The 24,265-nt window shown below is 43.3% G+C and overlaps 1 protein-coding gene across 2 annotated transcripts in view; it reads right to left on the bottom strand.

The window, feature by feature from the left end:
* The window catches only part of cep128 (centrosomal protein 128), a 75,463-nt gene that overhangs the window by 36,085 nt on the left and 15,113 nt on the right, over positions 1-24,265 (bottom strand). For both annotated transcript variants that reach the window (XM_018732284.1, XM_018732285.1), the window contains exons 11-15: positions 22,932-23,064; positions 22,628-22,746; positions 14,328-14,606; positions 5,493-6,092; positions 4,302-4,466 (exon numbers count right to left, since the gene is read on the bottom strand). In XM_018732284.1, the coding sequence (XP_018587800.1) occupies positions 4,302-4,466; positions 5,493-6,092; positions 14,328-14,606; positions 22,628-22,746; positions 22,932-23,064 (1,296 nt within the window). The remainder of the gene's footprint in view (positions 1-4,301; positions 4,467-5,492; positions 6,093-14,327; positions 14,607-22,627; positions 22,747-22,931; positions 23,065-24,265) is intronic.

Below are 24,265 nucleotides of genomic sequence, written 5' to 3' on the forward strand. Positions count from 1 at the left end.
ATTAACATTATTTCAGCTCAAAAATGTCACCAAGAATTGATTAAAAACTGAAAATATTTTTATGCATGACAACACATGCAACATATTTTATGTTTGTAACCAAAATTATTTCTTGATTGTTTTTTTAATGTTCAATTTTCATTCATTGATCCATTATCAAAAACCTCTTATCTAATGCACTGCCACTGACATTTACATTGACATTACACTTTTCTCCAAAGCAACGTCCACTGAACGATGTTTTACTAGGCGGACACCTTTTCACCCAAGGTAACTTATAATGACCGATAGCCTACAGAACACTAGTAAATCACTCTTTTATATATTCTTCACGTGTGCACATATAAAATGGGCAATTTAGAGTCAGGGGCTCATTTGAAAAACACCTTTAGACTGTGTGGAGAAACCCATGCGAACAGGAAAAAACACACAAAGTGCACAAAGGCTCAGCGGGCACTGAACTCATGTCCTGTCACACTGCCCAGGCACTGTAAGAGAACAGTGCTACTTGCTGCATCACTGTGCTAACCCTGTTGCAGAGGTACGGAGTGCACCATGCAAGCCCAAGCTGTGGGGAATTGCTGCACTGGACAGAGACATTTTGATAAGATGGCTCATAAAAGTTTTTCATAGAAAGTTCCTAAGAAGAGTATCTATGTGTATCTTCAAACCACATCGACACTGTGCTGCTACAGGCACTGCGTGTTAACGTTAGAAACAAATGTTTGATGCTGGATGACTTTCATCTGATCATGACATTAAGGCTATATTTACAATAGTGTGTGGATGCTGATGTTATTAAAACTGTTTATATGTCTGTGGTACTGTTAAATTGAACAAATGTAGATGTATCATCCTCAAGAAAGGAGTCTGGGTTGTGATTTAAGAAGAGAAGAGTTCAGCAGAAATCAAATTTTTGAGTAAGGTTTCTTGATAGTTGCGTGAAGCCCAGTGCAGTAAGCTTGAATCTCATCAGATTTCCCACAATAGATGCGCCCAAGTGCCTTTAGAGGCTGTCACATTTAAAGCACAGCTGAGATGTCCCAGGGAATAGCCTATGAAGGCACATTGTAGTCACCATCGAGAAAGACTACTAGAACAGATTGTTGCTTTCCGCTTGACTTTCCCCAGTGAAAAGGAGGAGGACAGTCTCAAGCATATGTGCCAAAGTTTTGGTTACACTTTTGAGATCCACATTCAGTAAACCGATGGGATGAAATGGCAACCATCCTGGTGGTTTTTTTGTCTTGCCTTGAAATTAGACTAATGGGGTCTGAATTCCAAGGATGAGAGGTACAACCCTTTTTGAGCATGCTATTAATTACTGGCATGACTCAAGTGCATCGTTTGGGCCACAACTTCTTATAAGATTCAAGAGGAAAGACACTGGGGCCTGGCGCATTACCAGAAGGCATTGACCGAATAGAGTCCCAGACCTCTTCTTTACTAAATGGTGAGTTTAAGAAAGAACAGTTCTTGTGTGAGATGCGAGGCAGTGATAAACTTTCTAAATATGACTGCATCTCATCTGTTGAACCTTGCCTCTGAGGGTAGTAAAGACCTGTAATATTCACTGTTAAAAGTGCTATTAATCACAATTGGGGTCATAAATAGCTAGACCTGACAGCGTACACTTGGCCTTAATTGACTTTTCATTCTAATTTTAGATCACAGGCCAGAACACAATTAGGTTTACTCCCAACTTCATAGTAATGCTGCTTCATAAAGAGCAAAAGTTTTTCATATGATCTGTATGAACCAGCTGGTGTTTCGCCTTTGCTTCAGTTAGTCAGTTCCAATTCTCCTAGGGTGGCTATTGCTTGTATTCTTGCTCTAGGTGCTTTACGACTAATTGTAATTTTTTTTTTTTTTACATTCCTGCTCTTGCAGTTCTTCTTTCTGGCAGGAGGCTTCGGAAATAAATAGAGTCCATACCGTGCACTCAGTTGTGCCCCATGCAGTAGCGGCTGAGATTGCAGGCTGCTCTTTATATTGACGACACTGAATGCAGTTCAGCCTCCATGGATTAGTTTTGGTTTTAGTTATCCTTTGAATATCAGCTTCTAAAACCCCTGGCCAATGGTCTGAGAGCATAATGGGGCCAATCTGGTAGGACCTAACTGCATAAAGTTATTGGTCATGAAGATATAATCTAGTCTGGAATAACATTTACGGGAGTTGGAATAAAACGTGTAACCCTTAATGTTAGGGTGCATTTCTCACCAGATATCGACCAAACCTATACTGGAGCTCATATTCTTTAGAGTAACAGAGGACTTTAAATTTGACATAGAAGATGTGGATGATTTATCTAAGTCACTGCCTAATGTGATATTAAAATCACTGGCCAAAACACAAAATCCTTTACAGTACTGTTTAAATAACACCATGCAGGACATGAATTGTAGGGAGTCCATATTTGGGGCATAGACATATCCAAGTGATGTCCACAAAGTGAGCCAGAAATTAAGACGACGTTGCTCTCTGGGTCCTGTTGTTGATAATCGAGTGATGCTTTGATTTGAATTGATAAGCTAGACACACACACACACACACACACACACACACACACATACACACACACACACACACACACACACACACACACATTCTTATACATACATATACACCCATACACTACCTGCTTCTGTTACACAGAAGTTCATAGATCGGGGAGAAACTGATTTAATGCTGTTCAATTTGCCATGGTAGAAGAGAGTAAAAACAACACCGTGGCTGGCACTGCAAGTTGTTTGAAAGACTCCTAAATCCTGTTCATGCTAATACACAAGTGTAAGAAAAAGTGTACGTGCATATCTTTGCAGGACTTCCTTCTCAAGCTACTCTGTGACTTTACCCGGTGTGAGGGACTTTGCCCACATGTACCGCGCAGTGGAAAACATCCTTAAATTTTATCGCCAATTTGTACACCAATAAGAAAAAAAAAATTAAAAAGAAAAATAAATAAATAAAAACCGCAGTCGCCCATTTTCTGTTTTCTTTTTACCTGCCGAATGTCAGTATCTCCCCACCCACGTTTTCAGTCTGTCTTTCAAACGGAAGATTTAAAGGTGGAAAAATGAAGACACCCAACTTATGTGTTTCAAAAATTAAAGAGAGAACTTTAACAAGCAACACACTCTGAAACCTGGTTATCATCATGTCTTTGGACACCCTTGATCAGGCTGTATGTGCTCAGAAACCAGCTCTGTCAGCAGGATCTACAGCGCTTCACTGATCCAGCGTTGGACACTTTGAGGAGTAACTCTGTTCTCTCAAAGTTGGAATGCTGTCTTACTTCTCTCTGTGGTGTGCTACAGCACTTTCACAACCAACTGCTCGCAGGGAGCCATGCTCCCTTAATAGTGTACCTCACTCGATGTTTTTAAAATACATCGCAGATTGTAAATACATTGTAGATCTGCTATTGCACACGGCAAAATTCAGGTTATACTGTTGATATAGCATTATATGAAATCCTGGTAAATGTGAAAGTGTTGGTGCACCAATGAAGCCTCCAAAGCTGCAGGTAAAGCTGAATGAGAATGAAAGGTTTCGGAAGTTGAAAGAGTTTCGTAGAAAAGTTTGGAGAACTTCCTTTTTTTTATGGTTGTGCACCAGGAAGAGTTAACTTAATAGGCGAGCACATCGACTACTGCGGCTATGCCGTCCTCCTGATGGCGATCGAGCAGAACATCCTTGCAGCCGTGTCCGTGAATGACACTCACAGCATACAGCTGGCCAACGTGAACTCACAATACAAAGACTTCGCCGTGTCGAGCGAGGAGCTGCAGGTCGACAGATGAACCCGCAGTGGTACCTGTGTGGCGCGAGGGGGGTCAAGGAGCTTTTGGGCCTGGCACCTCTGGCAGGCATGAACTGTGTGGTGGATGACACGGTCCCTTGGTTGGTGCCATGGCACACCAAAGATGACACTCACAGATGTAAACGACTGTGTTAACGGAGCAGCCCTCGTCTTTTACAAAAGCAGGAAAACCACCTTGCTAACAGCTTGATTCATGGGCTGTGAAAACAGCAAGGAAGATCATTAAAAGCCATCATGTTAGTGGCTGCCACAATGCAGCAACTGATGGCATGTCATAGATATCTGATGGATTACTTGGATTACGCAGCAACACCAAAGGGTTCCTTTCTCCACAGCAGACAGTATTTCAGCATGTATTACGCCAAGGTGCACCAGAGGGCACTGTTTTCACAAAAGCAGGACTAGGGTAAAAACATGCTACAACACAATGCACTCATAAAGTAATGCTACCTTAAAGCAAGATAGACCCGCTTACTTTCTCCTCCACTTCCTGTTTCAGTAATTGGTACTTCCGACGGAGGTGCGCGTGGCTCTCCTCAGAGCGCGCCTGCTCCTCTGCCAGCCTTTCACATTCTGCCTTCATCCTTTCCAACTGCCGCTGGTGGGCACATGCCAGTTCCCTGTCCGCTGCTGCTTCTGTCTGGGAGTGAGTGAGGGAACAGAAGCATGGAGAGTGGGAAGCAAAATAATAATAATAAAAAAAACGCACACACGCGCACACACACACACGCGCACACACACACACACACACAGTGAAACAGAGAAACAATGCTCTTCTAGTGAAGTGTAGCCTGATGTCTGCAGGATATTCAAATATATGTGTGAGCCAAGACCTCTAGGAGCATCACTATTAAAGCCACAGTAAGTGAAAACTAAATGTATCTCACTAAAGCACTGTGTGTGCTCGAGTGTTTCCAAAAGAGAAAACATCTCAGTGGTAGTCTGAACAAGGAATACATCTTTCCTGGAGAAACCTGGCACCATTTGGCACCTGGACCTAATCAGGCTGTTCCCTAGGAATTCCGTTAGCTGTTCAAAGCCTGGGAAGTGCACAGTTGTTAACCATCTTTGCATAAGAATTTATTATTTAAAAAAAAAAAAAAACAGCACAGTTTTTGGTTGGGGGGGGGGGTTACTCATAGTAACTTGTTTCAGCTACCTGAAAGCTGCATGCTGAGGCTGACATCAATATCAGCGCCACGATATTGCCTTAGACAGCTGCCAGGGTGACCAAGGCTCAAGAAAGACACCCCAGAACCTGCCTAAGTCACTAAGAGTAGCTTTCCAACTGGTTTCTGCCAAAACGTCATGAAATCACAATCTCGTCTTTTTGGGCCATGAGGCAATTAGCACAACTTCAAGCCCAGGGCTGCAGAATCTGCCACACTCTTCCAGAAAGGACTAAGGTCTTACCTGTTTAAAGCTGAATCTTAGCCAGAGGAAAGCTTCACTGACACAGAGTTGCTTGCACAAGGAGTGCTTTGTATAGGATACTAAAGCCCATAATACTTCAGATATGACCGTATCTATCGTTTTTGTGTTTTTGTTGCAGACACTACTGTTCTGTGTGGGCTCACAAGCATCCATAACTCAAGGGAGGTCGCTGAAACAACTAAGTTAATACAGATGATAGGTGACCCAGGAAGATGAAATGTCAGGGCCTCACCTTCAGGTCTTCAAGCTGAGCTTCCAGCTCCTCCTTCTCCTGCTGATAAAGCTGCGTATTTTCCTCATGCCTGGCCTTGCTTTCCTGCAGTCCTGCTCGCATGCTGCTCAGCTCCTTCTCATGTAGCTCCCTCGCCAACTGCAGCTGCTGGCCCAGGGATATACACTCACGCTGTGCCTCCTCTAACCGCTGACGCCCTGCTCGCTCCTCCTCTGCTAGACGTGTGGCCAGGCCTGCCCGTGCTGTACTCAGCTCTTTCACAGTGCCTTGGAGTTCCAGCAACGCGACCTGATCTTCTTCATGGCAATGGACCAAGGCATCTGCCCGAGCCTCCAAGTTCCGGTTCTCCTCCCGTAGCTGGGTCTCTAGAAGGCGCCGGCGCTCCGATTCCACCTGCAGGGCACGGGACACTTCCCGTACCTCCTGCTCCAGGGTCTTGCGGCGGGCCTGGCTCTCACCAAGCTCCTCGTCACGTCGCCGAAGCTCCTCCTCACGCTGGGCCAGCCTGCCTAGGGCCTCCTCAAGCTCTCTCCGTAGCCCCTCTGCCTGTTGGCCAAGGACTCGCAACTGTGCCTGTAGGCTCTCCTTGTCCTTGCTCGCCTGTTACAAAACATTTTGCTTTATTAGTTTCGAAAGTTCCTGCTGTTCTTCCACTGTTAATTTTGGCATCACAAACAGGATCACAATACCCGGACGAGGACTGGAGGGAATGCACCAGGAGAGTCTGGTGAAAGGCTATTTTTCCCAATCGAGGGTCAAATATCCCAACGGGACTTTAGCAAGGCCTGAGGAGACATCATCAGATTTTTACTTCCTAACGACTCTGTAGAATTTTTTATTTTTTTATTTTTTTTTAAATGTGAGAAACTGCTGCCTCATTCTTTGCACCTGATTCAAGTAAATTTGCTAACACCCTTGGTACTGTATATAAGGAATTCCTACACCCACGCCACGTTCATCTCATTTGCCTACACAAATGGGTCTAGCGAGTGACAAACATGCATTCTTACTTAGTGAGGGTACATCTGTTCATTTCTTTCACAGAGACTTGTTCTGCAAATGAAATTGTACCATAATGTGTACCCTGACGGTGTATTCTTATAGATGCACTGGCCAAGAATATGCTTTCTTCCCTTTTGGATGGCAAACCGAGTCATCTCCGTTGTTCCGGCCCTACGTGAGTGGAGCCTGCACAGCTTTCTGACCTTCACTGCGCTGCTTATTTTGTTCAGCATGAGGATCCTGCCTGTGTCGGCCTGGTCGGAAGTTGGCTGAGTTTTAAGGGCACTGTCTGCCTCAGCTCCCTTCTTTTTGGCCCACAGGGGATGTGCGCTGAAGATGCCCTGCTGCAGAAGGTTGCTTATTTGTATAACGTCTCTTGCAGTGCTCCTCATATATCATTATCAGTAAAATATACCTCAAGACTGAGGCATCTTAACATCTAAGGTTGCTCTGATATTTCCTGACTACACTAAACCATTTGTTCTTTTATGCCATGAGGTTCATGGATGCTCAGAAGCATGGCCCTTCACATAACCCTGTGGTCTGCTACAGCTCCAGCGTTGACCTAGTGGTCATATGCTGCCTTACCTCCTTGTCTAATAGGAGTTACTGCAGCAGGGTATGCTGTTCATGAGTCCGCCCCTCCGGTGCTGGGTTCCCCACTCATTCTTAAGGTTCCCTAAGCAGCTAAAACCCTCTTGCTGTGATGTGTTACAAAACATCTGTCTGCTTCTTGCACATCTACTTACGAGCTGACTCTCCTATCAGTCCCACTGTGTCCATTAAACAATGTTCCCCTTTGAATTCTGCTACTCTTCTGCTGTGTCCTGATGACGGGGATCCAAATGATTGTGAACTTGCAGTTTCTTATAGTCTTAAACCTCGCATTGATCTTGTTGCTGTTTCTCTGGCTAATCCTGATCTTATTCTGTATGCTTATAGTTCTTCCGTCCAGTCCCCCCAGTCTCTGCATGCAAGATATGCCATCTGCACTGAGCATGCTGTTCTGGACAGTGAGTGTTTACCTACATCTACACCACATCTGCTCAGCAGGCCAAGCTATTTGCCCTTATTAGAGCTTGCTGTCTTGCGGAGAACTGTTCTGCTACAATTTACACTGACTCCAGGTACACTTTTGGTGGTGTTAATGATTTTAGAACCTTGTAGAAACAAAATGAGTTCCTGATCTCATCAGGCACCCCTACTAAGTATCATGTGCTTACTCAAAATCTTCTTTCTGCTGTTCTCCTACTCTCCAAAAATATGAAGCTTAGCTTATACTAATATGACTGATGTCTCCTACAGAAATTCTGGGCCAGCCTGGGCTGCTAAGGGTGCAGCCAGTCCTACGTCTTCGATCTGGATTCCACAATAGCACCGTGGCGATGACTCACAGGTGCCTTCTTTAAATGACGGGCAAACCTTAAAAGTAGCTGCTGACACTGCAGAGAGAGATAACTATGTTGCTGCAGGTTTCTTTATCTACCGCCTGCACAACGGCCACGTTGTTGCACCCACCTCCTTAGTCCCTTGCTGTGCCTGTATGGCACATGAAGTGTCCCACATGGCCAAAGGGGATTTAAGGAAGTATTCTGAAAGAACAGTGTGCCCCGGGCATATCTAAAACTGCTGAAGAACCATGTAAGATGCACTACATTTTCCTGTAACAGAGTGTAGGTCACGCTGAGAAGACTGCACCAGCAGAACAGCCTGTACTTGCATGTCCATTTACACACCTGCAGACAGACTTTATTGAAATGCTGGCTGTAAGTAAATTTGCTTGTGTGTTAGTTATTGTAGACATGTTTACAAAGTGGGTGGAAGCCTACCCATGTAGAAAAGTTTTGTTGAGAGATTTTGTTTGTAGTTTCGGGATGTGAAGGTGTCTGTACATATCTTCTGTGATATCTTATGTGAAGGGCCATACTTCTGAGCATCCATGAACCTCAGGGCATAAAAGAACAAATGGTTTAGTGTAGTCAGGAAATACCAGATCAGAGCAATCTTAGATGTTAAGATGCCCAAGTTTTGAGGTATATCTCACTGATAATGAGATATGAGGAGCACTTTCACAGTGTTCCTCGTATGGACGTTATACAGATGCCCTGCTGCAGGAGGTTGGTTATCTTCAGCGCACATCCCCTGTGGGCCAAAAAGAAGGGAATGTAAAGCCCTACAGATTAAGCCTATTGCCCCTGCCACCCACAGTCAGCCAAGGTTGTAGAGAGTCACAATGGGGCGCTGGGGGAAAAAAAGCTGCAGAAGATATGTGCAGAGACAGGAATGAAACGACCAGAGGCTTTGCCCCTTGCTGTCATGTCTATGCGACTGTCTCCACATGAGATTGTAATGGGAAGACCAATGAATGTACCTAAGCACTCATAAGTGCTTAGGAAATGGACACAAACAAGCTGGATTTGAGTTCACCTGCTGCACTGGACTCATTAGAGCCCTGAGGGCAAATCATTTGCAGGTCCAAGAAGCACAGGCTAAGGAACAGCTGAATCCTGCCACTCCTTTGCACAAGGTGACTTTGTCTACTTGAAGGTGCTTAGGAGGAAGAATGCTCAGCAAGCACAACGGGAAGACCCTTAGCAGGTGGCTGTCGCCACAAAAACTGCCATGAAGTGTCGGGATCACCCAACGTGGATGTACTGAAGCCATTGCAAAAGAGCACATGGCCCTGACCAATGGTGTACCTGGGAATATGTCATCATAGCGCTTCTGCCTCTGGTCCTAATGACCATCATCTTAAGGGTCACAGCCCCTGATCCAGGGTGTGCAGGCCCACTTACTAATGGCGCACACACTCCCTCCAGTCATTCGAATATAACACCTACTTATGCTTATCCTCTAAAAAAATTCTTATTTAGAGATGAGAAGTTTTATATTAACTTGTATTTAGCTTTATCCTTAGAAAATGTTTATTATACTAACATTACTAAGCGTTGGATTTGTGCTTATAAGCCTGTATGTCCACATCCTCTCTTCCCTGTACCTTTTACACTAGAAGACATTCTTAGAACCTTGCTTCAGGAAAATGAGACTGACAGTGGAAAGGCAGGTGTGACAAGCCCAGGTTCCATTGTCACCATAATATCGAGGGCATGAAATTGCACTGATGACTTTTATGTTCCTATGCCTACAAACTTATCTCGCAGTTATTTCCCCCGGGACAAACTTTCTGCTATCTCTCCATCTTTAGCCCTAGGGTCCTCTGGTGGAGGGGGGTTCCTGTGCTTCGCCTCCACTTCCTCATCGGGTCCTGTACTAAGGTTCAGCAACTGTTCTCACTCTGTTGCCAATGGAGACATCCTCACCTTGCCTCTCCATAACTACTGTGGAGGAGAGGTCCAGCATATCCCTGTGGAAAGCCAGTCAGACCAGCGTGATGGCTCCCACTGCACAGATAATAGGGCTGTTATCGTATTTTCTAGTTCTTATCCTTTATTGATGTGTTGTTTTCTTTTGTTTATAACCTGATTAAAATGGTTATGAATTTATATAACATTAAAATGTTACATAAATAAAAAATGACTGATTTCATTTACTATTCCTTTACTGTAATCAGTACTTTACAAACAGCTCAGCAGAGAGGGTATTATGGGCATTTAGAGTGATTACACTTACACTTGTCTCCTTAGATAGTACTTTAATAATTACATTATTTATATAAACCCCATTTCCAGAAAAGCTGGGATATTTTCTAAAATGCAATTAAAAAAAGAATGTGATTCGTTAATTCTTTTGAACCTTAATTTAACTGACAAAAGTACAAAGAAAAGATTTTCAATGTTTTCACTGACCAACTTAATTGTATTTTATATAGATAAACAAATTCAGAATCTGATGCCTTCAACACATTCAAAAATATTTGGAACAAAGACATGTTTATCACTTTGTTACATCACCTTTCTTTTTAAATACACTTTTTAATCATATGGGAACTGTGGATACTAATTGTTGTAATTTTGCAAGTGGAATTTTTGCCCATTCTTGCCCGATACAAGACTTCAGCTGCTCAACAGTCCATAGTTGTCATTGTCTGATTCTCTTCTTTGCGATGCGCCATATATTTTCAATAGGAGACAGATCTGGACTACTGGCAGGCCAGTCAAGCACATGCACTCTGTGTCCACGAAGCCACCCTGTTGTATCACATCCGCAATGAGGCCTGGTATGTCTTGCTGAAATAACCATTGACTTCCCGGAAAAGATGTTGCCTTGATGGCAGCATGTGTCTCTCTAAAATCCCAATATACGCCTCCGTGTAAACGATACCTTCACACATATGCAAGTCACCCATGCCGTGGGCACTGATGGACCCCCATACCATCACAGATGCTGGCTTTTGCACCTTTTACTGCTAACAGTCTGGATGGTTCTTTTCGTCTTTGGCACAGAGAACTCAACATCCATTTTTCCCGTGAACAAGCTGAAACGTGGACTCATCTGACCACAGCACATGACGACCATGACCTTTCAGTCCATCTGAGATGAGCTCAGGCCCAGAGATATCGGCAGCGTTTCTGCATAGAACTGATGTATGCCTTCCTCCTTCCATAATAGAGTTTCAGGTTGCATTTCTGAATGCAGCAGCAGACTGTGTCAAGTGACAATGGTTTGCTGAAGTACTCCTGAGCCCATGTGGCTATATTTATCACAGTAGCATGACGGTTTCTTATGCAATGCCATCTAAGGGCTCGAAGGTCACGCACATTCATTAGTGGTTTCCGCCTTTGCCCTTTACACACTGAGATTTCTCTGGATTCCATGAATATTATGTACTGTAGATGGTGAAGGACCTAAATTTTTTGCAATCGTGCATTGAGAAATGTTCTTTTTGAACTGACTGACAATTCTCTCACGAAGTTTAGCACAAAGTGGTGAGCCATGACCCATCCTTGTATGCAAAGAATGTGTCTTTGGTGGATGCTCCTTTTAGACCCAATCGCGATACCCTCACCAGTTACCAATTCACCTGCTTATTGTGGAGTCTTCCAAAATGGTGTAACGTGAATATTCTATAAACTTTCACTCTTATTTTGCCTCTGTCCCAACTTTTTTGGAGTGTGTTGAAGGCATCAAATTCAAAATTTGCTTATATTTACAAAATACAGTCAAGTTGGTCAGCCAAAACATTAAAAGTCATTTCTTTGTACTTTTGTCAGTTAAATAAAGGTTCAAGAGAATTTACAAACTGCAGATTTATGTTTTTATTGCATTTTAGAAAATATCCCAAGTTTCTTGGAAATGGGGTTTGTATTATTATATAATTACTTATTTCACTTTTCTCCAGAACAACTTACAATGTTAAGGTACTTACAATTATTTAACTACTTATACAGCTGGATAATTTTCAGAGCAATTTAGGATAACTATATTACTCAAGGGTACTACAGCTGGAGGGGGGAATTGAACTTGCAACCTTTGCATCCAAAGGCAGTAGCTTTAACCACTATGCTACTAGCTGTCTTCTCACAGCTAAATGCTTAAAAATATATGGGCTATAACTACAGCAGTTTAGAAGAAATATTAAGATTTAAAAAAAATCATAAGAACAAAATAAAAATAAAACTATTATTTATAATTGCTAGTGCAACACAGGGTTGAAGGGGTCTTGAAAACATAGGGAGCCAGGCAGGGGTGCCAGTGCATGACAAGTAAAGATGAAAGACAGCTCTTTGTCCCAAAGATGTTTTGGCAGTGGGTGAAAAGCAGCAGAACCTGGAAACATCACAGACTGAGCTAGAAGCTGTGAGGCACCAGCACTACCTGCTATGCCACTGTGCTGCCAGAAAACAAAAGAGAAAACAATGGTAAGATAAATAATGAGAGGGGAAGTACGAAAGGGTAGAAAACAAGAGCTCCCAAATGTGTTAAATGTAATGGAAATGTTTAAGCAATTTTGGTCCTAAGCCAGAATTTAAAGGTCTTAAACCAGGATTTAAATCAGTGCAGTCCTGATTTTCTGGATTGGAATTTGAATCACACTTCCTCTGAGTTTAAAATGTAAGGCGGGAATTGTACATGTTTGGCGAAAACTTTTGCAGCTGAGGAAGACATTATTTCTCATCTAAATTAATGGTAATTACAAGTTTGTTCAAGTACTTGCTTTAGAAGCAGATCTTCAGGAATGAATTATGCTCATTATGCACAGGAAGTCTATTTTTGATTCACTTCAGACATAATACATTTAATCACACCACCTAATCCACCCTTCAACATTAGAGCGTAAAATATTTAAATAAATAAAATGATTCATATCATATTCATATCAGTAATATAACTAAATTTTTTGCTTTCTGGATGCCTCCTTTGTTACAAGAAGCTGTTAAACTTGTGTTAAACTTCTTGTATGTGTAGGTCTCTCTAACATGTTTCTGGGGGGAAAAAAAGAGCATTTTTTCATGATTTTAGATCTCAAGCATGAAAGAATGTCGCTTCAAGCTCATAAAAAGATAATACATTGACATTTATTTAGCAATGTTTTTCTACAAAGCGAATTCCAGTGAACTCTCTGTAGTGTTATCAGCCCATGCACCCTTTTCACCAAGGTGACTTACACCGCTAGAGACACTATTTACAATGGGTCACTCATCCATACATTAGTGGAACACACACACTCTGTCACTCACACACTATGGGTGAGCCTGAAAAGCATGTCTTCGGACTGTGGGAGGAAACCAGAGCACCCAGAAGAAACCCACGTAGATACGAGGATAACATGTTAACTCCACACAGACTGAGCAGGTATCAAATGCACGTCCTCTTGCACCACCCAGGCGCTGTGAGACAGTAGCGTTACTCGCTATTCCACCCATAATATAAACAGGAACTACAGGTACAGTCAAAAGTAGAACTAAATGCCGAATAGTGTTTGCTGAAGCTTTGTAATATTGCCTTCTAATTCTTTGCACACAATGATTTATACACATCATCTTAAAACATTTACTTCCAAAACTGTTCACCAACCTGCAGGTGTTTTCTTAATTAAGATCTTGCTTTTGAGTAAATGGTAGCATTTGGAGATATTCAGTTTTAAACCAGACTAGCGTAAAGAAAGACATTTAAACTTAAAAGCTCTACTTCACTGAGTAAGAAGCCAACAAAAATCCATTTTTAATCAGTAAATTATTGGAAACAAATCTGCTGAATTATTGCAGACAATTTTAAAAGACCAGTGAAACAGGAAGAAAAGAAACTAAAATAAGAGAATAAAATATAGCCTTATCTTTGCCCTCTAAATGTGCTCCTGCTCATCTGGACTCAGTGGACCACAGACATACCAGGTGTTTTTTTTTTTTTTTGGGGGGGGAAATCGGGCTCCTCCTCGGCAGCCACCCCCCCGGAGAATATGAGAGGGCCACAAGCAGCTGTGGTGTTCTGTATGAACAGAAGACCCAGTGCAAGCAGGAAACAGCACTGTCTCGCTTAAGGAGCGCCACCAAAGCAGCCTCAGTGTCTTCAGCTAGACCAGTAAAAGATGCAGTCCTCTGAGGAAAGAGGGTTTCGTGGTGTGCAGCGACCCCCTGTACTATACTACAAATGTGCTTCATGCAATAATTGCCAGGTACAGCTGAGAGGAGGAAAACACGCTCCAGTTGGGTTATTGCAGCTGCACCTGCAGGGACAGTCCTCAGTACCACTGAACTGTTTCTACCAAAAACCATTTTGCTTCAACAGGAAGGCACACAGACACTTTATGGATAACTGGAATAAGTTTTCCTTCACCTATGAAACATGATCTCTGCAACTGCAAAGCGTTAGGCCACAAGTGTATGGGAAGGCTGTGCCAGAGTCGAGAGGAACGCCCACCCCATCGTGACTGACCTGCTGCGCATCATCAGCACTCCGCTGGAGCTCCCTGTCCTTCTCCTCCAGGTCCCGCTCCAAAGCTTTGCACCGGCTCTTCCACTGACGCAAGGCCTCCTGGGCACGGGCCCGGAGCTTCTCCCTCCTCTGATCGCCCTCTTCTCGACTCCGTTCCGCCTGCGCCAGGTTTTGGCCTGCTTGCGTTCTCTCCTCCTCGAACCGCGTCTGCAGCTCCTTCAGCTGAGCCAGCATTTGCAGCTGCTGCTGCTCATGTCGTTCCAGCTCAGATGACAGCACCTGTGGGGAAGGGAGGGGTGAGTGCATCCAGACCAGCATGACGTAGCAGGATGATACCTTCACCTGAGTTATTCAAGACTCTCAAGACATGTGGGAAACCATTCAAATGAACACTTATTACTCTAGCGGAGGACAGACTTTCAGAAGCTCCTCAGCTTTACCCATCACACAGAGGTTAGGTGTGAAAAGATGTGAAATAACAGAAATAACATATTATAAGAGGAGATTTGCAAGTAAGCAAACAAATGCATAACGAACCAACAATTCTGGCTGACAGTGGAGATGACTGTGGACTTTAGGAGAAACACCTCAGCATTATCCCCACTCACCATCATGAACAGCACTGTGGCAACAGTGGAGTCATTCAGGTTCCTGGGCACCACCATCTCACAGGACCTGAAGTGGGAGCTCCACATAGACTCCATTATGAAGAAGGACCAGCAGAGGTTGTACTTCCTTCGCCAGCTGAGGAAGTTCAACCTGCCACAGGAGCTACTGATGCAATTCTACTCTGCAGTCATCGAGTCTGTCTTCTGCACTTCTATAACTGTCTGGTTCGGCTCAGCTACGAAATCAGACATCAGAAGATTACAGCAGATAGTTCGGACTGCTGGAAAAATCATCGGCACATCCCCCCCAGCTCTCCAAGAACTGTACTCGTCCAGTCAGTAAAAGGGCTGGCAAAATCATTCTAGACCCCTCACATCCAGGCCACTTCCTCTTCGATCTTTTGCCATCTGGCCGGTGCTACAGAGCACCAGGACAGCCAGGCAACAAGAAAAGTTTCTTTCCTCAGGCCATCTACCTCATGATCAGCTAAATCCCCCCTAGAGAGTAAACCAGTGCAATACACAATGCTATTTATATTTATAATTATAAATATTTATCACATCATATGTCTTACATTCCTTGCATTTGTATAGAACATACCTGTACATACATATAATGTCTAGTGACTATTTTTTGTACATTGTGTACTTTATATTATTTTTTTTATCCTTTATTCACATATTCTATCTTCTCATCTGTGTCTTGTCACTGTCATTCTGTCTGTGCTGTGGAAGTTTCTGTCACCAAGACAAATCCCCCGTATGCGTGAACATACTTGGCAATAAAGCTCGTTCTGATTCTGATTCTAAATGGTTTCACATTGAAGGCACACACTACATATAGATATGTACAGAATAACCAGGTAGCGAAAGACTAGCTCCACCCAACTGCCCATAGAATCACCAGCTACATTGGCAATAACAGCCAATACTTTCAATGTCCAGCTACTCCGTACACTTCTGTGGCAAACAAAAGAGGGCCCTCGCGCCTATAGAAATTACCAGCACTGTCTCAGAGCCTGATCAACACCATCAGTGCAGGTTCATTCACTGTTTACCAGCACCATAACTAGGTTTTCTTAGTGGTGGGTATGTACTGATGATCTCTACACAGGTTGTCAGACAAAAAAAGCAACAATTCTTCAGCTATGTTGCATGTATTTGAAAGAGAAAAAACACTACTACTCTCGCATCATCCTCGATTATTCTGAATGATCAATGGAGCCAACACAGACTGAACTTCTGCTGTACTCCTGGTTTGGCAAGGACCGTGACCCATATGTTTACATTAATCTGCTTTCTTTTTGACATTGTGTGCCCAAACCTATCCCAATGGCTGTACACTACTACTTCTAATGTTGACTCAGTATGTTATTATGTAAAAATAGACAAAAAACAAAACAAAAACTAAACATTTATACAGTTTCCAGCTTACAGGTGGATTCAGAAAGCATCCAGACCCCTTCACTTTTTTTTTTTCATTTCATATGCAGCCTTATGCTAAAATCATTTAAATTCATTTCCCCCCTTATCAATCCACACTCAATACTTCATACTGACAAGGAGAAAACAAGATTTTAGAATTTTTTTTTTGCAAAAGTATTAAATTAAAAAAAAAAAAAAAAAAACTGAAATATCACATTGACATAAGCATTCAGACCCTTTGCTATGACACTTTAAATTTACCTGAGGTGCATCCCCATTCTTTGAGATGTTTCTGCACCTTGTTTGGAATCCAGCTGTGGAAAATTCAACTGACTGGAGATGATCTGGAAAGGCACACACCTGTCTACATAAGGTCCCGTAGTTGACACATGTATCAGACCAAAAGCCAAGCTGGCAAAGGAATTGCCTGCAGACCTTAGAGACAAGATTGTGTCGAGGTACAGATCTGGCGAAGGCTACAAAAATTTCTGCTGCACTGCAGGTTCCTAAGAGCACAGCAGCCTCCACACTTCTTAAATAGAAGAAGTTTGGAATAACCACAACTCTTCCTGAAGCTGGCTGCCTGATTAAACTGACCAATCAGGGGAGAATGGCATTGGTAAGAGAGATGACCAAGAATCTGATGGTGATTTGCTGAGCTCTAGAGATCCTGTGTGGAGAAACTTCCAAAAAGAGAACCATCACTGCCAACACCTCACCAATCTGGGCTTTATGGCAGAGTGACCAGATGGAAGCCTCCTCAGTAAAAGCCACATGAAAACCCATTTGAAGTTTGCAAAAAGGCACCTAAAGGACTCAGACTGCAAGAAACCAAGGTTGAACTGTCCGGCTTCAATTCTAACCGTCATGTCCTGAGGAAATCATGTATCACTCATCACCTGCACAAAAGGAGGTTTTGTACATTATATTTTGTGTTGTTAGTCTGTTGCTGCAGTTCATCATGTTTTGGGTAAGTTTTTTTTGTTGCTACCACTTTATCCCAACCTGCATTCTTCTCCTGTAGTTGTGTGGATAGATAGAACCAATCAATTGTGTGTTTGTGTAGTTGTCGTTTGTATTTACAGTTTGTTAGGGCACATGCAAAGGTAAAAATTCTGTGCCCCATAGTGTAAAGTGGGCTTGACTCAGCTGATCAATTTAATAGCGTCTGTTTATTTTGGTTACCATTCTCTGAGTAATTTCAATTAGGACTCTCAGCTGATGTGAATTAGCCTGGTTTAAATAGCAGCTGCTGACCTGCAGTAGTAGCCACAGCCTCTTAATGCGAAGACTCAGGGTGCAAAGACAAAGACGACTACGTACGGGAGTCCACCGAGGAAGGCCTCCACCACTACGTGAATTCTGCCATCACCATCGTGTTCCACAAGGGATCATTGTCAAACGTGTCGAACATCAAAGTTGTCCACAGCAACCGAATTGTGCGACACCACTGCCAGAGACTTAGATGCTCCCACTGCTACAGTAACCTGGTTTATCCTTGTCTGTCAAACCCTCCATCCTGCTTCAATTTCTCCATGGGACTTTGGAACTGCCAATCTGCTGTAAGGAAGGCTGACTTCATACCAGCCTATGCCTCATCTCTCACTGGACCTCCTGGCCCTAACTGAAACCTGGATCACCCCAGACAACACAGCCATACCCACAGCCCTCTCCACTAACTACTTTCTCCCACACCCCCATCCCTCTGGCAGAGGTGGAGGCGCACAGACCTGGATGTCTACATTAGCTACTTTTCACTCTGCCATCTCCTCAGCTAAAACAAGGGTTCTTTCCACAATAAAATACAGTCTGCAACTAAAAAAAAAAAAAAAAACCCCACACAGACTCTTTGTCTGCTCCTCCTCTCACTGCTGATGACTTTGCTTTGTTTTTCAGAGACAAAGTCAATGCAATCACAGACAAGTTCTCAGCATCACCCTGCCCTGTTCACGTTAGACCTCCTTGCAAAGTCATGCTCTCCAAATTCAAGCCGCTGTCAGAATCTGATGTCTCCGACCTCCTGACATCACACACAACCACCACCTGCTTGCTTGATTCAATCCCATCGTCACTCCTACAGACCATCTCCCTGCAACTCTCCATCTCCAAGATAATAAACTCCTTGCTGTCCTCGGGCTGCTTCCCATCTGCCTTCAAAACTGCTCTTATTTCATCTTTGGTAAAGAAACCCTCTTTGAATCCTAACTCAGTCCAAAACTACAGGCCAGTCTCCCTCCTCTCCTTCCTGTCTAAAAGTCTAGAACAGGAGGCCAGTGATCAACCATCTGAATTCCTCACCTAGAACTACCATCTCAATGGATATCAGTCTGGATTCAAAGTTGGTCACTCCATGGAAACGGCACTCCCGGCAGCATTTGAAGCTCTGCAGTCGGCTAGAGCTGCATCCCTCTTCTCGGTCCTCATCCTCCTCGACCTCTTTGTAGCATTCGACACCGTCATCCATCAAATTCTACTCTCCTCTTTTAGTCAGCTTGACATCAAAGGAACTGCACTAAGATGGTTCAAGTCCCATCTATCTGACAGATCCTGTCGAGTGGTCTGGTGGTGCCCCCGTTCTTCTTCTCTGCCTCTCTCAACATGTGTCCCGCAGGGAACGGTACTGGGCCCTCTGCTCTTCTCAATCTATAGCTCCTCCCTCAGCCTCATCATTGCATCCCATAGATTCAAATACCACTGCTACGCTGATGACATCCAACTCTTCCTTTCCTTTCCACCTAGAGCATCAGACATTTCCATGCGCATTGCTGCCGGCCTGTTGGACATCCCTGCATAGATGTCTGATCACAACCTCCAACTCAACCTTTCCAAAACAGAGATCCTACATCCCCCAGCTGGCCTGTCTTCTTGTCACGATTTCTTGATCACTCATTTTGCCTACATCCTCGGCTAAGAGTCTGGGAGTGATGTTCGACTCAAGCCTATCTTTCTCACAGCACATGGAAGCCACAACCTGGACCTGTAGATACGTCCACAGGATCTGTCCTAACCTCACACCAGACTCCGCCCAACTACTTGTCCAGGCCATGGTGACATCCCATCTGGACTATCGCAACTCTCTCCTGTGTGGCCTTCCCACTACTGCCATCAAACCTGTACAGCTGATACAGAATGCTGATGCCAGAGTTGTGTTTGACTTGCCAAAGTGTTCGCATGCATCTCCTCTACTTGTTTCTTTGCATTGTCTTCCTATAGCTGCTCAGATCAAATTTAAGACTCTGGTTATAGCCTACAAATGCATCAAAAAGAACTGCTTCCAGCTATCTATAACTGATCAACCGCTACACCCCAATCAGACCACTACCCTCTTCCACATCTGCCTGCTTGGTGGTCTCACACATAAAAGGTAAAGCACGGAGGTTCTCCGTCCTGGCTCCGTTATGGTGGAACGACCTCTGAGTTTTATGTAGCTACTTGTGTGATGAACATTGGTGCATATGGGGGAAATAAACTGTACTCAGTCACATCTGCAGTTATGTCTTTCTCCTAATGTAATGCACAAAATGTATTTTCTACAAGATGTACGTCACTTTGGAAAAAAGCATCTACTAAATGAATAAATGTAATACCATGTCAATGGTGAAGCATGGTGGTGGTAGATTAATGCTGTAGGGTTGTTTTTCAGTGGCAGGGACTGGGAGACTAGTCAGGGTAAAAGGAAAGTGGAATGGAGCAAAGTACAAGGTTTTTCTTAATTGGAATTAATGAAAACCTGGTCCAGAGCACTCTCACACTGTCACAAAGCAAAGACAACATAAGAAAGACGTCTCTAAAGGAGAACTCGGCAAACACCCATGAGTGGGCAGGACAGAGCCCAGACTTTAACCCAATCACACATCTCTGGAGAGAGCTAAAAATAACTGTCCACCGACGGTCCCCATTAAACCAGACAGACCTTGACAGGTTCTGCAGAGAATAATGGCAGAAAGCCTCTAAATCCAAGGCTGCAAAGCCTGTTGCATCACACCCAAAAAAACTGAGGCTGCAGTCACTGCTAAAGGCGCTTCATCTAAGGGTCTAAGTAGTTATGCCAATATGATATTTCAGTTTTTTAATAAATTTGTAAAAAATCCTAAAGTCGTCTTTTTGCTTCGTCAACATGAGATATATACGGGAACAATGAATTTGAATAATTGTAATATAAGGCTGCAACATAAATGTGGAAAAAAGCAAGGGGGGTCTGAATATGTCCTGAATGCAATGTACAGTAACGGTCTGCTCCAGAAATCCTCAAACTCAAACGTGTTAAATAAAAATGGGCATTAAATAAAAAGGTTTATTCATTTACATGTATTTATTTAGCAAACCCTTACCTCCAAAATGACTTACAACTCAGAAAACAAATGTGCTTTTCATTCTGAAATGGAGAGATAGAGATGCAGACATGCGGTTCTGGAAATGCAGTCCGTTTGTCTGCATTAGAGGGGCAGCGGCATATATAACTAGTATACATATACAACTGTGTGTATAAATAAATCCTGATGATAATGATGATACTTTTGTAAACCCCGTGGGGAAATTCACGCCAGCTGCCACTGTGGTGGTGTCAAATGTGTCGGACTGTGGGAGGAGAGTATCGTAAACAGAGGGAGAACATGCAGAGTCCAGACAGAGTGAATGGACATCGCTCTCCAGTTCTCTTGAACTGCAGGCACTGTGAGACAGCAACTATAGTATGTGTGCCGCCTTGCCTCCTGTGTAAACAAATACGTATTTATGTAATCGTTCAATATCTCAGCCACCCCAACACATAAAGAGAAACGAACATTTCTGTAGCCTGGAGCTTCCGCCATTGATTTTTCAGTATTTTTTATGCAAATATGATTGTTATACAGCCCTTCAAGCATGGACTGCATCCGTACAAAGACACAGGATTACTTGTATCACAAAACACAGGGAAGCAGTGTGATTGAAGTCAATCTCACCGAACTGTGAAAAGACTATGAAAAACAGAGGGGAAAAAAAAGACAAGCTCCTTTGGCATGAAGAGTTTATGAAGGCACGGAAGCAATATCTTGGCAGAGCTATGAGCAAGGTGTCTCAGCCCAAGTATCTGGCAGACTGCAGCAAGTAGACATTTTCCGTATCTCTCAGAAGTACAGACAAGCTCAGTAGTGAGAGTGAAGACTCATTTAGTCAATCAGTGTAATGATTAGTTTAAGCACATGAGCAGTTGGGTAAGCTGGGAGAACCACATAAATTGCAGAGCAGGCTAGAAAAGCAATCTAGAGGAACCAAGCCCCTACTTGTTGCCATGATGACCAGATCCCCGAACCATACGGACAGCTGTCAGATTCACAGAGGGCCTCTGAGAGTCTATCCTGCCATAGGCAGAACTGGCAATATTAAGTTTCCTGCAACACGTCTATTAAAAACAGGACTACTGTACTCGTTGGAAGACTTCAAACATCCTATTTTGTATAATTTCGCAAGGCTGTAGAAAGTATATTCTCAGGAGCAACAGAAACACAAGGCACCTATGAGTTATTTTCTTGCTTTCATACTAGTGACAAAGGAACATCACTCATATTACAGCCTTTACTATGGTATTTTGTGTACGTGTGCGAGTCTCTTCATCCACAGGGGGAGCTAAGGAGAGTGAGAGCCGACTGTTTTTGGCCAGATGAAATGGAAGGAGGCCGATAAGCCCTGACAGAGTCACGTGACAAAAGGAGGCTCACTGTACCAGAGAGGCTTGTGGGGTTCTTGCTGGTTCTTGCTGTCAATGTGCTGTGCAGTGAAGTGTATATTTTTGCCTGAAATCTTCCGCTCCCTCAGATCCTGTTTTGTAAATAGTCTGTAAAAATCCTTAAACATGTATTATGCTTAATATATAGGTAGGTTTCTCTTGTTTTTCTTTAGTCGGGAGACAGGTTACATTGGTGTATTTTATTGGTTTGTCTGTCTGTTTGTTCGATAGGGTAGATAGGCATCACTAAGACTTGGTTTCACTGTTGTGCTGGCGTGGCTCCGCCCTGGAGAGATGGCTTATGGGTTTTTCCATCTTCAGTAAAGCACAGCACCACCTGGAACTCTGAAAGAAGTAGTGTGCTTCTTGCCGGTGGTAGCTAGTGTCAACCAGCGTGTGTTACAGCACAACAGTAGACTGGCGCATAACACTCAAATGTTACTAGACGCAATAAGAGCCGACAACACAGAGGTAGCTCTTTCCGTGAAACCTGTGCACAGCTTTACAAGCATCTGGACACATTATGTACTGTACAAAATACTCTTCAAAGGCAAACCCACCTCCACACGGGCACTCAGCTGAGCCCTCTCCCTCTCCTTGCACTCCACAGCCCTTCGTAGCTCCTCCACTTCGCCTGGGGGTCCCCGCTGCACCTGCAAGGTCTGCGCCCCCCGCTCCACTGGCAGATGAACACCACACTCAGTCAGACAAGTCAATCCCTCCTCTCTGAATGCACATCAAGGATGGCTCATGTTTGCCCATTAATATCTCTGCATTCTGTAATCAATGTGCTATGTGGTTGCTAAAGATGTGACTGAGTGTGTGTGTGTGTCCGTGCGATGAGGTAACGAGAGGTGTACGCACCAGAGCCCAGGCCTCTTGGCCAGTTGAGCTGATCAGAGTGGCTCCTCTGCTGTGACAGGAGATGGGAGATCTGCTGCTGCATGTCTGCCCGCTCCTTCTCTGTCCTCACCAACTGGAGACGCAGGTTTTCCACCTATTAACACAAGCGTACACACACACACACACACAGGTAATGCACCTGGGTTAAATTCCTGTGTATCTTTAACACCAAAGGCCTGAGATTGAGAAAATTAAAGGTACTGCAGATGCATAACGCACAGCAGCATTAGGGTTCCCGGTGTGACGCCATGTCTCCAGGCCCTTCACACACACGACAGATTTTACTGTGCATTCCCTGAATCACATCCTTTTCTCACTTCAGACAGCTTTGTTAACCTGGTTACATTCTGTTGGGGATTTTCTCTGCCTATAAAACTAAGGCCACAGCACCTGGTGCAATTTTACAAATATATTATCACATAGGAGGAAGTATGCCCTAAAGAGGCCACTCTTTTTTTCTACTAAATCTTTATGTCCTTAAGTAGAACAGTTAAGAACAAAATTCACCTTACAGTTACTTACAGTAGTAACAGATCTGCTGAGAATTGTTTGTTGTTCTGGTACCATTACAGTATATATTTTATATACACACAAAAACTGTGCACATGATGCAGTTTTATAAATTTTGCAGCAGAAAACAACACAGCACATTCAAAGAGAAAAAGCCAGAACTTTCATAAACCTTCTAAAACAGGAGTGTCATAATGATTGATGATGACTGGGTAGGTTTTTTGGTCTCAACTAAAAACTGTCATTATGTGCTATGTTAATTTGCGCTAATAACATCCTAGTGACTAAAATAAACAGATGCAAAAATTAATGTACCTACATGAAGTCAGGAAGTACATCCATCTAGGACACAGCCGTGTCATCAAATGCCCGACAATACCTTTCCCAAAGGATCCGTATTTTACCTGTCAGTTCAGGCAAACAATTGTTGGCATCAAAACCATTTCTGACGGATAAATAATTAAGAAAGCGTATGGTAACGAGTACACAACTGATGTGTCCACATAAACAGTAAGGATCTGCTAGCCTTTCCACAGAGAGCTGGAGATTTATCGCATCATCTTAATCAGCTTTCTAACAAAGTCAAGTTTTTTACTGCCTTCTCACTGAAATGAAAGTGCAAATGTAAGCAATATACCAGTTTTTGTTCATGTTGTTGAGAAAGATATGCATGTAACGTGTTACTGTAATACTGGTTCAAAACAACCCTGACTGAAAGGTTTTGCAGCAAGATTTATGTCCATGGTTAACCCACCTCGTGTCTGAACAACCGTTTTCTGATATGA

This window comes from Scleropages formosus, chromosome 1 (assembly GCF_900964775.1).
Source record: "Scleropages formosus chromosome 1, fSclFor1.1, whole genome shotgun sequence".
NCBI lineage: Eukaryota > Metazoa > Chordata > Actinopteri > Osteoglossiformes > Osteoglossidae > Scleropages > Scleropages formosus.